At 37.3% G+C, this 18,337-nt stretch overlaps 1 protein-coding gene across 3 annotated transcripts in view; it reads left to right on the top strand.

Annotated features, from left to right (window-relative positions):
• PHIP (PHIP subunit of CUL4-Ring ligase complex) overlaps positions 1 to 18,337 on the top strand; it is a 121,452-nt gene that overhangs the window by 7,053 nt on the left and 96,062 nt on the right. For all 3 annotated transcript variants that reach the window (XM_076333122.1, XM_076333121.1, XM_076333120.1), the window contains exons 5-7: positions 4,086 to 4,236; positions 4,347 to 4,445; positions 15,279 to 15,439. In XM_076333122.1, the coding sequence (XP_076189237.1) occupies positions 4,086 to 4,236; positions 4,347 to 4,445; positions 15,279 to 15,439 (411 nt within the window). The remainder of the gene's footprint in view (positions 1 to 4,085; positions 4,237 to 4,346; positions 4,446 to 15,278; positions 15,440 to 18,337) is intronic.

Genomic DNA, 18,337 nt, shown 5'->3' with positions numbered 1-18,337 from the left:
AAAAGTCTATTCAAACAAAAAGAGGGTTCATTATTATAGTTATAAAAGCATATCTTCTGTGCATTTCTGTTAGAAGAAAAGAGCAGAATTAGATGTTGCAGAAAGCCTAATAGGAGGACGAAAGAAACCAGCTAGAATTTCAGCTAGGTGGGACTGGCAGAGAAAAAAGTCTGTGCTCTTTATATACTGTTTGACATCACAGTTTTGGCATAAAATTTTAAAATTCCTCTTTGTAGAGTCCAGTTTTCACTTTTCATTTAGAGCTGTATGAATTTTAAATACTTGTACATCTGTTATTTTTTTCCTTTTGCTTTTACTTTCTCCTCTTGGAATCAGAGATTGGTATCAAGACAAATTTCCATTATTCTATTGAGTTGTCATGAGGTTTTCTGTTACTGACAAAGCTTGTAAAGTGTCCTTTTTAAAAAAAAAAAAAAATATTTCTTTTTTGGCACTTAAATCTGACTTGAAAGTACTCTTGACAGGGTTGGGGGTTTTTTGTTTGTTTTAAGAGGAGGACACAGGGTGGTAGGTGTATTTTGTGTTGGTTCTAGCTTCTTCTTACAGTTTGTCAGTGCAAGAATTGTCTCCTGGTAGGCTACACCTTAGAACAATCCAAATAATTACAGCTTTTGAGCCACTCTGTCGTTTAATGTATTAAATAAACTTCTTTACCTTGTCCTTTCTTGAGTTGTTGGTACCACATTGTGGTTCTCTTTTCTGCATTTTTTTTTCCCTTTTTCAAAAGGGAGGAATCTGGACTAAGGTGAATTTCTGTTACGCACTTTTTTCATTTGTGACTTCTACTGTAATGCTAATAGTAACACATACAAATTGGCACTGGAACAGACTTCCTAGAGAGGTGGTCGATGCCCCAAGCCTGTCAGCGTTTAAGAGGCATTTGGATGATGCCCTTAATAACATGCTTTAACTTTTGGTGAGCCCTGAAGTGGTCAGGCAGTTGGACTAAACAATCATTGTAGGTCCCTTCCAACTGAAATATTCTATTAATATTGTTAATATTTTTTTTTCCGATGGAGAAAAAAGTACTTCACCTGGAGAAAATGTGCTTAATAGCCTGTTTTTAATGGATTATTTAAGTTCCACCATTTCCTTCTTTATAGGAGAAAAAGGGAAAGAAATAAGTCCAAATAAAAACTGTAATAAAATAAGAGGGTTTTTCCCTAGCAGATTTTACAGTGAAATAAAGCTTACTTTTTTATTTTTAGGAGTTTCTTGTGTGTGCTTTAGTCTTATATAGGAAATATAGCCAAATGTTGACTATGTATGGTTCATGAAATACTTCTATAAACTTTCTGGAACTGACAAGTATTTAGATGGCCAGTGTCACTTTTTTTTTTAAGCGTGCAGCTCAGTATTGCTGAATCAGTTTGTTAATGAGCTGGTTGCAAATGCTGTTTAGTAGCGAACAGTGATTATTCAGACAGATCCTGTGCAGAAGCATCACAAAACTACTGCGTAACTTGGCATAAATAGCTGTTGTCACACAAATGGACTTAAATGAGGAGAGACTATAGTGTGGGTGTTAGGTATATGTTAAGGTAAGATCTTTAATAGGTATGCTCAAGAATAGTACAAATAGATTCCCCCTTTTCAAAACATTTGCTTTAAAAACTGCACGAGGAATTAAGCCTACCTAGTTTCCGCTCAAATTAAAAAGTGAACACATGGCTTATGACAAATCATGAAAAGTATGACTCAAGATGTCAGGTAGCTGTAGTTTTGGAATATGTCAAAGCCGATTTGCTTCATTTACTTTAGGTTTTGTGCAGTTGTGAGCATGTGTGAAACTGAAGGGTCTTGAGCAGGATAAAATGACAGCTGTATTGCATATGTAGTTCTAATATTTGTGGTTAAACCAAAAGATGACTAATTATTAATCTTTGAGAGACAAGTTCAGATTCTGCAGACGTGAAGTCTGGCTTCAGATAGAATTATACAAAGGGCAGTATTTGTTAAGTTTTTGCGCTCCTTTTGATAGGAGCGAAGGAGAACAAAAGCTAAGGAACTGGATGAGGGCTGTTGATGGCAGAAACTGTACATAGCTTTGTCACTGCTTACGGCTATTCTGATATTTTAGGGCTCTCAAGCATGTATTTTGACTGTGATTCCTCCTTTAGGTAGAAAAAAGTAAGTTTTATTTTGTTAATGTTACTGATAAGAAAAATGAATAAGAATAGCAAGTTCTGTATTCAGTAGATTATTTTTTGCCACTCTTCTAACAGGGTGTCTGTCCGATGACATTAAATTTAGTCATTTTAAATGAATTGATCTGTGCAATCAATTGTAACTTTATAAAAAAATATAATTTCTAATATTTTTTTAAAGAAAAGCCTTTTTTTGACTTGTGTGAATTTTGCAAGTCATTTAACTTTTAGGCAGTCAAATTCAGACAGCTTGCAAGACCTTCTACAAATGTAATATAATTCACAGAAGGAAAGCCCCGCTTTCCTGGAAACAGCTAAACATTTGCCCGCCGATGGGAAGTAGTGAATGAATTCCTTATTTTGCTTTGCTTGCTGTGCAGCTTTTGCTTTACCTATTAAACTGTCGTTATTTCAACCCACGAGTTTTCGCTCTTTTACCCATCGGATTCTCTCCCCCATCCAAGCGGGGGGGAGTGATCGAGTGGCTGTGTGGGGCTGAGCTGCCGGCCAGGGTTAAACCACGACAGAAGCAAAAGAGAAAACTTCCTCCTTCACTAGAAGGTTGTGTTGTTGTTGTTGGGAATTACTGGTGTAAACAAGGCTTTTCCAGAGCCTCGGTTTCAGACATCAGCACTCTTTATGTTAACAAACTGCTAGAATACATGAAGCAATTACAGTGTGTCAGCAAGATAGGAGCACATTTGATGAAGAATGAGGTATGTTCCTGTTAATTGGGTGTAATACAGAAGCATCGTTCTGCCTAAAATGTCAGTTGCGGCCTCTTCTAGTTGCAGAATAACAAAACATCACAAGCTTTTACTGCAGTACTTTTTTTTTTTTTTTCTTCTTTTTTCCTCTTCTGCAAAGTAAAACTGTGAAGACATATTTCAGGCTGTATGAAGGATAAAACTACTACATGCTAAATCCTGTATAAGAACTGAAGAAAACTGAGTTTCTATCCTCCCTCTTAATTTTATTATTTTAAATTTTCTTTGTTATACTCTAAGCTGACAATAGCTTATGCATTTTAAAAATGCTATTTCTTAACCAAAAGCTTTATGTTAATGGGATTTTACTGTTGTCACATACACATTTCAAAGCTTTTTTTCCTTGTTATGTAAGATAATCTTCTGATCTAGAATTATAGTAGTTCAAAAGAATGAACTGGTTTTATCTGGGCAGTCATTAATACTGATTCAACATTGTTACAATCAAGTGGTGAGAAGATCTGTTGCTGATAATCGGAGCTTGTTTTGGTACTGTGCAGTTGAAAACTATGAGCAGTTACAAAAACTGGCCATGTTTGTAGCCTAATAGAGTACCACATATACCAATTTAAAAATTGAATTACTTAAGCTGACATTTTTGTTTAAAAGCTTTAGATGTGGAAAAAAAATCCAATTGTGGAGCTTTGACAAGGTCTTGTAACTTAGGTGAGTTGAGGCAGAATGTTTTTGCATTGTCTTCTACAAAGCTATGCTGTTTATTTGGTATATGTGAATCTTCCAAGAATTCTGTAAATGTTGCTGTCCTTACAGTCTTTGTCTCATCATTATCTTACAGTAACTTAAATTGACCAGACCACTATTTAAATATAATATTGAATATATACTTTACATTTTTCACTTTGATTATAAAGGAGCTTATTAGTCTATGTCCAACTGTGTTTTAAAGTCAGAAAGTAGTAAATACCACCAGTTCTCTGTACAAAGTGGCATGTGCTGAATACAAGAATTAATTAGGACCAGCTGGAATGAATTATTGTACTTAAAGGTCATTATTTGTTTTTATCCTTAATATACTATAATTTTCATAGGAATTTGTGTAACAATCTGGAAGAAAAAAGAGTAAAGCAGTAATTTTTTCAAAAATATTATGTTCTTTATCAAATGTTTTGTTTGCTCTTTCATATAATAGGTGAAATATTACAGACACTTGGCACCTGATCACTTGCTTCAAATATGCCATCGACTTGGACCACTTCTAGAGCAAGAAATTCCCCAAAGTGTCCCTGGAGTGCAGACGTTATTAGGAGCTGGCAGACAGTCTTTGCTTCGTACGAACAAAAGTATGAAAATTTTATGAGAATTTTGAGAGTTCTTGATATTTCCTGCTTTTTCTGTGTTTTTGCATGAAAAAAAGCTTGCCTACATTTTTTGTGTAATTCTTCTAAAACAGGTTGCAAACATGTTGTATGGAAGGGATCTGCTCTTGCTGCATTACATTGTGGGAGGCCTCCAGAGTCTCCTGTAAATTATGGCAGTCCACCTAGTATAGGTAAGTCAATTTTATTATGGCATTGCCATTGTAATACCTGACTCCCAGAGTGATAGATTATTGTGATGATGAGAGCTAAGTAGTAGTTCTGTTTATATTTGTCCTTGTTTGTGTCGTATACCTTACATTTAGTATTATTTTTATTAAGATGTTGTGTTGTCATATTTACCAGTTTGAATGTGGGGAAAAAAACAGGTATTGTAAATTCATGTACTAGTTCTGCTCTGAAGCTAATTTTGTCTTTGAAGTATGAAATGGAATAAAATATATTTCAACAGTGAATACATACAAATAAAACTCTTTCTGAAAGATGTAATAAAGCTGTCAGTAGATAAATAATTAGTACTGTCTAACAACTTAAAACCAGGACAGCGTGGCCTGCACCCATTGTTGGGGAGAATAAGTCACGTACACTGGTAATGGGTTTTCTTTGGAAAGATTTGAGTGTCATGTAGAAGTTACTCTTTGTGCTCTCTGCTCCATTCAGTAATTTTGTAGCTCTGCTTTAGTTATGCTGTGTCATGAAGCATGCATGTGCTGTCTGTACTGTTGAAAAACTGAGAAGCTGGAGGTTAGGGGTATTCTTTTTCTTTTTTTCTTCCTTAGTGATAATTTTTAAGCTCTCATATGGTCACTAAAACATGTTTGTTAGCTTTCAACCTTTTAACAAGAAGGTAACATGTTTTTTTAATTGCTAGAAGAATCAAGATGTGTGATATTTTAGGAGATTCTTTAAGGAGCATCTTTTTTCTTTTGTCCTGGATAGGAAAATGTGTAAAATCACTTGTGTCTTTTCATCTTTCTCTGCTGATGTCCAGGGAAGGGGGAATGGTTAAGACCAAATTACCAGTGTGGATTATACTGAAACAGTAGTTGCAGATAGATGTGCAGTGTTGGATGAGAGTGGGCAGAGAATATCCAGTTGATTGGCTCCTGATCGGGTGCAGCTGCTGCCAAGACAAAGGTTTCTGTCTTGTCAAAAAAGAGAAGACTGCAGATATATTGGGGGAACTAATGACTAACAATGTACAAATATATGGCCAGGTGCTTTTTGGAACAGAGGCATTTTTAATGTGGTAACTTGCCATTACAATTTTTCAATCTCTAAACTGCTTTTGGAGGCTATTGGTAGCCTGTAAGTTTTCCATGAATTGGGGGATATATTTCTATATATATAAAAAAAAATAGCTTAATTTGGGCTATTTATATTATTTCTACTGTTGAAGAAATTCAAAATCAAATCTCAAAATGCATGCTATTACACCTTAGCCAGAGAATTATAGTTCGTTCTTAACAGCTGAAGCAGAAGCATGCTTACAGCTAAGAAGCTCTTAGGTTGAGCACAGCCAATTTTCACTTGGTCAGATGGCAAAGTATTTGGTGTCCTAGTAGCTCTTCCATTTTAAAGCACAAGTTGCACACTTTCCATGATATTTCTGTGGATGCTTGGAATGTAGGAAGAAAACATGGGTGTTTAGTGCTAAGTTTTCAGAGCCTCCTCAGCTAGTATGTGTATTGGTCAGAGGTGGTTCACTTAAACCCTCATGTGTAGCACCTGCAACCATTCAATGTGGTTTTGTTTAGAGCTGCTATTTTGGTATTCATGTAGAGAGTTGTTTCTGTGTTGTGCTCTAGATGTGGGGGAGAAAATAAATGCTTGTTGCTGAGTAGAATGATTCCCCTCTTGAGTGGCTGTGCTTTGGCTTGATTGTAAACGTGGAAAATCTTGGGCTAGATTAGCAGCTATTTCTGCAAGGTGGCTGGATGACTGAGCTTTCTAATGGCTAAGATTTCTTTAGTGGTTGCCTTATGTTTTCCTTTACTTGGGAATACACTTTAAAACATGTTGGAGAAATCAGAGTGGAAGAGGACTGTTTTGCATTGTATTGTAGCTTGCTCCATGGTATGTAGTTTTTAAAGGGTGAAAGACCATTGTGTGAAATCCGTGGCAGCTGGAGTTCAAAGAAAGTTGTAGAGTTGCCGTGGTAGTGGAATTAAATGTTAAGAAAAAGAACTTTCAGACTCTTCTTAGGGAAGAACAAGTGAGGCTTTCTAAATAAATGCTATTTTTATTGAACCTTTTGCAGAGTACTGAATATTTGCAAAATTACAGTTATTTCAACATATCACTTTTTTCATGACCAATAATTTTCTTTTCCAAATATTGAGATAAGTGCGGGTAACTGAATGTTTTCAACTGTGAAGTGTTTTTGGATTTTTTGGATGTCTGGTTCAGAGCTGTGTATTGAAGCATTTGTTTTTGATTTATCCTGTTCTAGTCTGATCTTCTGAATGAAATCATGAACTGGAATGACACTTCTCTTACAAATTGAAATAGAAAATTTTGTTCTGTTCCCTTAAATAACTTCTCCATTTTCCCCTGGGAAGGCTGTATTTTATGTATTTGCCCAAGAAAAAAAAAAAGGAACCTATTATTCTTCAGGCTGTATGTATTTCAGGTGAAGAACCCACTAATGGTTGAGGAACAGAAAAGATACTGAAGTCTTTCTGTCTTGTGCAGGAAAACTTAATTTACATGTCACTGAACATACAGAAATATTCATTCATTTCCTAGCCTGATGAACCAATGCAATTATGATGCTGATGGGATATTCTTTAGAATTAAATTTTTGTGTATGTTGTACCAGCTGCCTCATAGGTGTCTGGTTTATATGCAATTAAAATACATCTGTACAAGTATGTACTTTTCCAGAAAACTACAGAATATCTGTAGAACATAATAAAGAGAAACAAAGCTTCAATATGGAATAGTCTTTGTCCAGTTGCTATCACTTGTGCAACATATCTTATAAAAAGTTGCTGAAGTGCTTAACTGAGAACAAGAAGAGCTATGTCATGTTAGTTTGTTTTGTTAAAGGTCCCATTTTCTTGGATGCAGAAACAGAAAAAGAACTCTTTTTCATTAATTTTCAGGAACTGCTGAAAAAGCATAGACCCAAAGCATAAAGCTTGGAGAGCTTTGAGCTCAAAGCTCTTGGGGAAGCTTGTCACTCAGGTGTGAAGACCTGAATGAGACCGGCTGTTCGCCCCAGACAACGAAGAATGTTTTTCCTGACCAATGAATATATCTGCCTTTCAAATATGGTATTTCATGGTCTTGCTGAATAGTCCACTTCAAGAAAAGTTCTGAGGCATTTTGTACTTTTCTCATGGTTTCTTTATTAAATGCTGCTGCTGTTTTGGCTGTGAAGAGAATGTGAGGTTCTGAAAGTGGTGTAGATGTCTGTTTTTAGAAATGTAGTAAATACTTTAGGCCTAAAAGCTAACCAAAGAGTATTTCGTGTAACTATATTATTCTGTTAATTATAGTAAAAAACTAAAAGAAAAGACCACCATGTGTTAAAGGATCTGTGTAAAAGTAACATCTTGATACATACTTTTATTCAAATCTAAAGTGAATTATACTAAAGTAAATGACTTCTTGTTATGCAAGAAGAAATGAACTATAGAAGTCCTATGGTACTTTGAGTAAAATACAAACTGAATAAATATCTAGTGAAAGCGAGTGGGATTGCATTGTAGTCAGGGAACGGTTTGGAAATGCTTGAGATTGTATAGCTTTCATTTGTTTTTAACCTTCTGCCTTTCCAAACATCTCGCCTCCCTGAATTAGTAAGGGTTGGCAGGTACTTTCATTGAGCAAACTAATATTATACGTAAAGTTTTAGATGTATATAGAATTTCTGTATTTTCAGAAATGCTCCAGTGAGGAGTCAGTATACTTTTACCTTCATGAAATGCTCAGGGACAAGTTCTGGCTTGATCAAATTGCTAGCTTAACCACTTTACTTTGTTGACAGTCATCTATGAGCCAGGAGACGTGGAGTACTGCATAGAGTTTAGAAGTTGAACAGAAAAATGGCAGGAAGGTAGAAATCAATTCAAGCTGCTTTTTTGATCTTGGACTTCTTTACAGAAGGGGGGGGAAGCACTAACAACCCCAACCTGGGTGCTTGATACATTTAGTCTTACTATCTTGGAGAGTGAAAGGAGGAATCGAGCAGTCCCTTTTTCATTATTATTTTTAACAACTATGAATGCCTTGGTATTCAATAGGGGTGTGTCTAGCCTCTCAAGTTATGAAACTTGATTCAATATGGGTAAGAGTTGTGAGTGAAGTATATTCTTCTGGTGTCCTTCCAGGTTTCTTCTGAATCTGGTTCTATTTTTGTGTGAATGGGAGGGGAATGAAGTGGATTCTATTCTTCAGAATAGAACTTTTATTAGTTAAATACAACTCCAGGAAGGAGGAAAATGAAAGATAAGCCATAATGATTTTTGTGTGTGCTTTTTTAAAATGTAAGTTATACTTGGTACAAAATTAAATTGAGTTTATCACTGTCTAGTGGATAGGGCAGATTATCGCCCATCTTTAAGGCATATTTCACGTTCCAGGATAAGACCATGTAAATAAGGTGATGGAATTGGTCACTTGGATAACTAAAACAAGAAAGCCAAAAGGAAAAAAAAAAATCAGCATAGCTAATACTGCCATATCTTTCAGACCCCCAAACTTAACCTTCCTTTTACAGATTGCTGTTTTTCTCTGACCTACTTGTTCTATTTTTGGTGGGGAATAAGTTAGAGACATTCTAAAACTTTGAAGGCACTCAGTTGATGCCTGTTGCATACCTTTTGAGTGGGAGAAAATCTTTACTCTTTCGTAAGTTCTACTGAAAACTCCCACCACTTTACCTTTGTCAGCTTTATGTTTGATTTTTAAATTGTTCTGAGTGAAACCAAACAAATAAGGTGCTCTTGACTCTGAGATGTGTGGTTTTCAGATTAAGGTGGTTGGCAGCAATGAATTGTAACAGTAGAAGTGAGATTTAAAAAAACCAAAGTTCCACTTTACTAACTTCTTTTAAGAGCCCAACTCTCCATTCACAGTTTAGGTTCCTGAGTAGTCCTTATAAAAAAGGAATTTATATTCTTACCTTTAGAGCTTAATGTTAGAGCCTTTGGGTAAAGAATCCCATGTTTCTCACCCTACCCTACTTTCTTTTTTTCTTTTTTCTTTTTTTTCTTTAACTCTAGTAAAAGGTCCTGAGCAACTTGTATTTGACCGTGCTTTCAAAGGAGGATTATACTAGATGATTTTCAGAGGTCCCTTCCAACTTCAATCATTCTGTGATTGTGCGGTAACAAAAGTCAAAGTTCTTCCAGCATTAAATCTGGTGAGGAACATGAAGGAACACAAAAAGGGCTTTTACAGGTCTGTCAGCAGCAGAAGGAACAGTAGAGCCTGCTGTTGAATGGGGCAGGGGACCTGGTGACAAAAGACCTGGAAAAGCTGAGGTATTCAATGCCCTCTTGGACTGGGTCTTCACTGGTAATAGCAGCCTTCAAAAATTTCGGGCTGTGGAGACCAGGGGGAAGGTCTGGAGCAAGGAAGACTTTCCCTTGGTGGAGGAGGATCAGGTTAGGGAATGTTTGAGCAAACTACATACCTAAGTCCATGGGCACTGACAGGATGCACCCCTGGGTGCTGAGGGTGCTGGCTGATGTAATTTCAAGGCCACTCTTGATTATCTTTTGAAATGTTCATCGTGGTCAAGGGAGCTTCCTGAGGACTGGAAGAGAACAAATGTCACTCCTGTCTTGAAGTAGGGTGAGAAGGAGACTCTGTAGAACTAAAGGTGAGTCCTCCTCGCCTCAGTCCTTGGGCAAGTGATGAAGCAAATACTCCTGGAAGCCAACATACTAAGGACAAGAACATGGTTGAGAGTATTTGGCATTGATCTGTGAAGGAGAAGTCATGCCTGACTAGTCTGATAGCCTTTTAAATGAGATGAGTGGCTTGGAGGATGAGGGGACAGTAGTGAACATTGTTTATCCTGACTTCAGCAAGGCTTTCTAAACTGACTCCCGTAACATTCTCACTGACAAAGTGGTAAGATACGTGCAGAAGTGCTGGGCTCAAAGGGTTGTGATCAGCAGAATGAATTCCAGTGACTGGCATGAGGGCCAGTCACAAGTGGTGTACTCCAGGGGTTGATACTAGAGCCAGTATTGTTCAACATCTTCATTAATAACTTGGATGATAAAACACCAAGTTTTGCAGACAATGCAAAACTAGGAGGAGTGATTGATGGATCAAATGGTCTGTGCTGCCATTCAGGGGGACTTTGACAGGCTGGAGAAATGGGTCAACAGGAATCTAATGAAGTTCCACAAAGAAGTGCAAAGGTCCTACCCCTGGGGAGGAATAACCTCATGCGCCAGTGGACACTGGGGGCCGACTGGCTGGAAAGCAGCTTTGCAGAAAATGAGCCGGCTGTCCTGGTGTCGAACGTGTCAGATGTTGAGTCTATAACGTGCCCTTGCACAAAAAAAAAACAAGTGGCATCCTGGGCTGCTGGAGGCAGTGCATTGCCATTAGGTCGAGGGTGTTCCTTCCTCTCTACTCAGCACAGGTAAGATCACACCTCGAGTGCTGGGTCAGCTCTGGGCTCCTCAGAACAAGAGAGATAGACAGACTGGAGCTAGTCTAGCAAAGGACCAGGAAGATGATGAAGGGATTGAGGTATCTGTCATGCAGGAGAAGCCAAGAGAGCTGGGATTGTTTAGCCTTGAGAAGAGAAAGCATGGCAGGGGGTGTTATCAATGGGTATGAATACCTGAATGAGAGGGTGTGATGAAGATGGAGCCACGCTCTTCTCATTGGTGCCTCCTGACAGGACAGAGGCAATGGACACAAACTGAAATAGAGGAAGTTCAATTTAAACATAAGAAAACACCTTTTGGGGGTGATCAAAGCTGTGGCACAGGTTGCCCAGAGAGGTTGCAAAGTCTCCATCCTTGGAGATATTCAAAACCTGACTGGACACAGCCCTGGGCAACGTGCTTTAGCTGACCCTGCTTGAGCAGGTGGGTTGGACTAGATGATCTCTAGAGGTTCCTTCCCGCCTCAACCATTCTGTGGTTCTGTGATAGCAGACCATTTCCATCTTTGAGGCTGGTCATGTTGTGTGAAGATGAGCCCAGTTACCTAAAAACTAGAAGCCAGTTCATTTTATTTGGAACCAATTGGTAAATAATTGATAGCAACTTAAATGATAAAATTTGTGGCAAAGTGTTTTTTACGTGTTCAAAGCATCAACAAAGTATGTGGCTTTCTCAGGCATTGGTTTCTACTGATCAGTTAGCTTCATTATGAAATATGAAGAATCCTGATTTTGAAACCAAAATGTCATTTGGAAGTAAGTGGTGGATTGACATTCTGTGTTGCACAACAGCCACTTAGTAACATCTGCTTTTTTGGCTTGTTTGTTTTAAATTTTATTTATTTATTTTTAAAGCAGGATCTTACATGTGAGTAGTAGACAGGCATGTAAAGCTAAGTTAATCTCAGTTTCCTTAGTTGGCCAGGCGTTGGATGGGAGTTGTTTCTGTGCAGTGTCCACTTCACAGTGCCCTTCCAGCAAGGAGCAGGCAATCTCTGTTCTGTTGTTTTCTTCTTTCTTCATTCCAATGCTTCTTACTTGTCTTCATGTTGGTTGACTCACTGTAAGGCCCAACTAGTGCACTCTAGCCCTTCCTGGGATAAAGTCTCATCCTTCTTCCCTCTCTTATTATGTATGGTTTGTGGCTCCCACTGCAGCTGTTTAACTGCTTATACCTTATCGCTCTTCCTGAGATTAACACTTCGTTCATACTGACCCATTTGTGTGAGGCCAAGCAAAATTTAAGCAAAGGCAGAAAACTGCTAATATGGCTAAAACGAGAGAGATAATAGACTTGCTGTCACAGGGGTTTCTAAAATCACTTTTTTCCAAATGCAGTTAAAGTCAAGCTAAAATAGATTAGAGACCACATAAGGCCTGACAAGCATTGATGCTAGATACGGGTAACAATCGTTATAAAACCAAAGGCCTATAATTAGTACAAAGGCATTATTATTATTAACAGTTGGTAGTCTTTCTCACCTTGGCTTGCACCAGAAAAATCAATTTCATTGTTCAGCTGCAGGAATTTATTTTTGAGACACAGCTATTTTTAATTTTTACCTGTACTCTGGAGGAAAAAAATAAATGCTGTTGTGCTAGCAAAATGTGCAGATGACACATGGGAGTCATCAGTGTTTGGAATAAAGGGTGGGAATAAAGGTCAGTTAGAGAAATCAAGCTGGATCACGTGGCAAAGTCAGTGAGAGTAAATATAAATGCAGATAAATGGAAGGCCATATTGAAGAACAATGGTGGATGTGAGAATTTTGTTTAAAACAACAACAAAAAAAAACCAGTTTGAAAAGTCTTCTAAAAATTACATGTTTATGGACAGTGTTCAAACCTGCAGGAGACTGATTCTTCCCCTCCCCCCACCAATTGTGTCATCTTGGTAAAAAATTTTCTTCCCATAGAGTTTAAGTTCATAATACTGTTTTTTTCCATGTCAAATCACTTTTCAATTAACTTAATTTTACTTTTAACCAATTTTGAGATTTTTGTATGTTTTAAGTTTTGATCAAGGCCAAAGAGTGAGATAGCTCCCAGTTTTCTTGTTTCCAGTATCACAGTGTTGCCTCTTATTTCCTCCAGTATGTTGATTATTACTGAACAAGGGGCGTTTCACCTGTTGAGTTTCTCAGGGATATGTGAACTAGTAGCAAGTTGCCCATTACCACTTCACATCAGTGAGAACATAATCAGAAATACTGGCTTAGGTTCTGTTAAACTTAATAATCTTCAGCGATTTAAAAAAAAAAAAAAAACAACACAACACCCCCCACCCCCCAAAAAAAACAAACTTGAAATTTATCTCAAGTACTTTAAAAAGTTTTTCATAAATTCAGATGTAGATTAAAAATTACATGCTTAAATGAAGTCATAGGTTGTTTTATCCTAAAGAGTATGTGTACACTTTCAATTTATTGACAACATCTCTGCAAATTAAACTTCTAGTTAAGCTTTTTCCCCTTTTTGTGAGCTATGGTTTCATTTTGAAGGCATTGCTAGAAGCTGATTTCCAACAACCATCTCCATCTTGCATTACGAGCAAACAAAAGGTAACTTCTGAATAAATTGAGATGATTGTGTAAGTTCACTTTATTGTTGTGACAAAGACCTTCCTTATTCTGTTTGTGTGTGTGTGTGTGTGTGTTTGGGGTTTTTTGGGTGTGTGGTTTTTTGGTGGGGTGTTTGTGTTTTGGGCTTTGTTTTTTTTTTTTTTTTAAACTGTAGGATGATTTGTCAGAAGCTGAAACTAGATTTATCTTGTGACTGAACTAATCTTGGTTTCCTGCTGTTTTAAAGTAGACTGTTGGCAAGGAAAAGCTTTGTTGTAAAGCAAATACAACTGCATCTTTTTCTTGCATAAGGGGAGGGTGAAGAGGATACAGTAAAGCATTAAAGGCAGTAGTGGCATATTGACTAAAAATGCCTCGCTCCACAGCTAATGATCCTGCTTCTTCACAGAGCATCTTGAAGTAGGAAAACTTCCTTGAATCCTTGGGCTACATAGGCAGTTAACTGAAATGTTTCAGGGCTGTTCTTGTGGCCTAAGGCCAATGGGCTTGGCAGTCGTCCATACCACTAAGTGCTTTTGCTCCTTATAGAGTAGCTACAATCCAGTTTGCATATTTAATGTAGTTTGACCTGTGCTGACTCAGGAACCAGTGTCTGCTTGGTCTGGGCCAAAACCAAGCAATGCGAGAGGTTTGTAGCTGTTTCACAGTTGATGGTAGGGACTGAATGTGATTCAGTGCCCAGACCCATGCCCTGGTCCTGCTCAGTTCACTAGTACAGACATAGCCTTGGGCACATACAAAGAATGGCTAACCAGAGTAGTAATGAATGTATCAGCTACCTGTCTTGGCACTGATAGATCTTGTTTTTTCATGTGTGTGTAGTGCTGTGGACATTGTTGGGCATTTATGGTTTTCCTTCTCATGTATTCAGAAGCTGGAGATGTGAATATATTACCTGCTTTATCACAATTCTGTGGAATATAAAATGTATCTCATTGCCATTCTTTGGTTGAATGATAATATGGGGAGCTGTTTGACTAACGCCTATGTATGCATGTATATAAGCATTATACTCTGTTGCTTTATCATTGCATGAGTAGCAGTTTAAAATTAGTAACACTGAGCTTTACTTTCTTTACTGAAGCTCTTGATTGAAGATTTCCATTTTGTTAAAACAAAATAGATTCCTGCTCCTGGACCTTTGTAACTTTTACACTTGGAAAAAATCCCAAACTTCTTGAATGAGGTTCTGTTCGTCAAAATCAGAATTTTCTGTAAGGTTTTGGTAAATTTGTATGTAAATTTTTGTTTGGTGTTTTTTTTGTTTATTTAGCTGTAGTGGGTAGCAATGTTCTTAAAAAAAAAAAAAAAATTGAGTGTCTTGCAAGTGGTGGATAAATGTTTGATTGTGTAGACCTCAAAAAACAGATTGCCTTGGAGAAGATTTGAATGTTTGCTGATCTTCAGTTAATAGCTATGTGGAAGCTTTTATGCTTGTTAAATTTGAGGTAGTTTACTCCTCCACGGAAGCTGCCTCAATCCTCCTGAATTTCTGACACTAGGTATAAAGTGAGAAGCATATGTTTGGGCACTTAAAATTGGAAGTTGTATTGCGTCTTTATGTTCTGCCTTGCAGTTTGGTACTTTTTTTGCACGTTTGTATCATAGGCTACTTTTGTACGTATTTTTCCCTAACCATGGCAAAATGAGAGAATTACTATAGTACGCTGTTCATATGGCAAGTGGTCCAGTGTCAAAATAAACTTTCCATGCTGGAGAAGTATTTTAGTTTATGAACCCAATATAAATGCTGCCTCTTCTTTTTTTCGTTCCCCATTTGGTAGTGGATACCCTGTTCTCAAGAAAACTGAATGGAAAATACAGACTTGAACGCCTTGTTCCAACTGCAGTCTATCAACACATGAAGATGCACAAACGAATTTTAGGACACTTATCTTCTGTATACTGTGTAACTTTCGATCGGACTGGCCGGCGAATATTTACTGTAAGTACAAAATCTTTATTTTTGTAGATTTTTTTTTTTTTAAAGTACAGGTAGCATGTCACCTAATTGTTTCCAAAAACTAAAGGTACTGATGTTGTGTATCAAGAGCAGATAAATGCTTTACTACTGTTACTCTCATATATGCTTTTTAATAACCATGCTGGTTTGCATGTTAAGATAGCTTTGGCATACATGTCTTAAAGCTAGATGTGATGGTGATTGCTGATGTGTGTAGTTCAGTCAGAAAACTCAGGTTATTTTCAATGGAAAGGAATTACCCTATGTAGATTCTTTCTTCTGGACTTGTTATCTCTAGCAAAAACGTAAGCAAGAGAAAGGTCCACCACCACAGAATTTGATTAGGAAGTCAGAGAGGGCAGTCAATATGTAAATAAAGATTAGTTTGACTCTCTTCTGTAACGTCTGTTAAATTTAAAGCATGACTATTAAGTTTAACAGTCTGGTGATACACTTAGATTTGGTACAGCATGTTGATGGAAACTAGAAAGCTGAAAATTCACATGGTGTGTTGTAACAAATGTTGGTTCACAAGGAATCGTCTTTATGAGATTCCAGGAACTTTTTTTTTTGTACCAGTGTTCTTAATATTTTTAACCATTTTCATTTTTTGTTGTTTTGAAAAAAAAAATGTTGGACAGATGTCTGAAATCAGTACTGAAATTGCAAGTTTCCCAAGGAACGTGAATTATAAAAACAGATAGGTGTGAGTGTAATTTGGATTTCTTGGTAAGGAGCCAAAGATCTCATAAATACACACCTCGTGCCAGTCTGGGACACTTTGGCTACATTTATTGCCTTCCCGCAAACACTACACGTAATTGATACCTTTGGGGATCCAGGAGCTTGATTGTCTCCTTTCTAACCTCATGGTAGGTAACTCGGACAATGCAGGTGGAAGTACGGTTCAGTTCTACTTGTAGGTATTGCAGTCCTAACTTTTAAAATTCTTTCAAGGTGGTTGTAAATATTGCTGTGCCCTTTTGCCCACATACATTTTGCTTTGCTGCATGGAGGGATGTGTCGTTGCAGGGATGGGACACTTACAGTGTTTTGAACAGACTTCTGTTTAGTTGTTTACTTGTTACTTCAGGCATAGCAGAGACTTTTTTCATATTTCTTTAGCTTTCATCGGCAAGCTAAGTCCCTCACCAGTAATAGTCATTAAATTCTTATGTCCTGGAGTTCATGTGTGATTAACCTATCAGGAAAAGGGCTCTCTGTTGTGTGTTTATTTTATATGTGACATGGCAGAATGGATTAGAGATTTTATGTGTACCAAGTATAAAAATTGCCTATGCTCACCCTGTTCACCTCTAAGTAAAAGCTTCTATTTGTGCTTCCTAGATGAAGTGCATACAACTCCTTGTTAAGGTTTTCTGATTCTTCATTTTCCTAAAATTTTCCTGTGTTCCTGAAATCTTTCTTCTTCCGGAGATATACTAAACTTCCTCTTGGGTGCATCTGCAATGATCATTCCTTGTTGCACATTCCCTTGCTTTTTGCAGTCTGATTTAAAAGTGGTTAAAGAGAGAGAATTCTCCTGACTGTATCACCAATTTGTTTCCAAAAGAAAAGTAGAAGAACCTGAAAGAAAATGGGGGGAGCAATATTGCTTCTGCAACCCCAGAGCTTTGCTGGCAGTCCTTTGCTGACAGATATACTGGTGTCCTGGTATGACTGCTTGAAAAAGGTCCCAGTTTAGATCATTATGACTTCAATCTAGTGTTAAAGTGTCTATAGAAATAAATTGTGGCTGGTGAATTTTCATTTTGGAGGGCCTGGGACAGAACTTCTTACCTCAGCGTTCTTGGGTAAATCCAGTGGTTTTTGTGTAGTTGTTTAAGTGGTTGTTGGCAAATGGAAAACCAATGGGTTGCCTTCCACATTCCAGTAAAATCCAAGTTGCTGTAGCTGGCGTGATGTAGTCAGTGGATAAACAGTCATGAACTGTCTTGTTGTAATTGCATCTGTATAATGAAATGGTGCCAACTGTCTTCAGTCTAGACCACTACAATTTCTAAAGTCTCTAGCGTAGTAAGTAAAAATAGGAATTTATAGACAAAACTAAGGCAAATTTCATTCCAGACACGTCTGTTGCCAGCGTGTAAATTCGCATGCATTGATAGGGAATTGTTCTTGCTTTAAATTTTTACTCTACAACCTCCAGCATTCATTGTGACATTAGGTAGATAAGAGGTTGTTTTAGGTTTGTAATTGGTTCTAGAAGATGCATCATAACTGTTTTCTTTTCATCCTGACCTCTGAAGGATTGAAAGCCTCTAAATTCAAGTTCTGTTTATGTTTTGCTTCAAATTAAAAGCAAAAGAAAGTGATCTCAGCACATTTTTGAGTCATACTCTTCTGGGAGATGTTATCTTTGCTAGGAAGATGATGCTCTTAGTTTGCCTAAAGGCAGTGAAAACAGGACATTACGCAGTTTTCCTACTAGCTAGTAGGTCATGCAGTGACTGTTTCTATTTATATTCTTTTACGGATTTCACAAGAGATTTCTGAATATCAACTCCTTACCTGTTTGTTTTTTTCCTGAATATACAAAAGTATTCCTAATATACAAACTGTGTTGTCTCAGTCATTTAGTGTTGTCTCAGTAATTTAGTTTGTTTTTTTTTTTTTTAATTAACTGCAATTAAGGTGTCCTCTTTACATGGAAAGACACAACTGAAAGATTTATCAGCCATCAGTGAAGAAAACCTAATTATTTCTGAGACTGTGTATTCTGGATCTCTTGAAAAGCATGACTTGCAGAACCCACACAGGGTAATAGAAGCAGGCATTGTCTTTTCTGGTTCCTGCACTAAACTTTCTGGCTGCAAAGAAGGATGTCCATCTCCTTTTTCCCTGCCTTTATCTTCCTGT

The sequence above is a fragment of the Aptenodytes patagonicus genome, chromosome 3, assembly GCF_965638725.1.
Source record: "Aptenodytes patagonicus chromosome 3, bAptPat1.pri.cur, whole genome shotgun sequence".
Lineage (NCBI taxonomy): Eukaryota > Metazoa > Chordata > Aves > Sphenisciformes > Spheniscidae > Aptenodytes > Aptenodytes patagonicus.
Note: the sequence above shows the minus strand (reverse complement) of the source record. Positions and strands in the feature narration are given on the sequence as shown.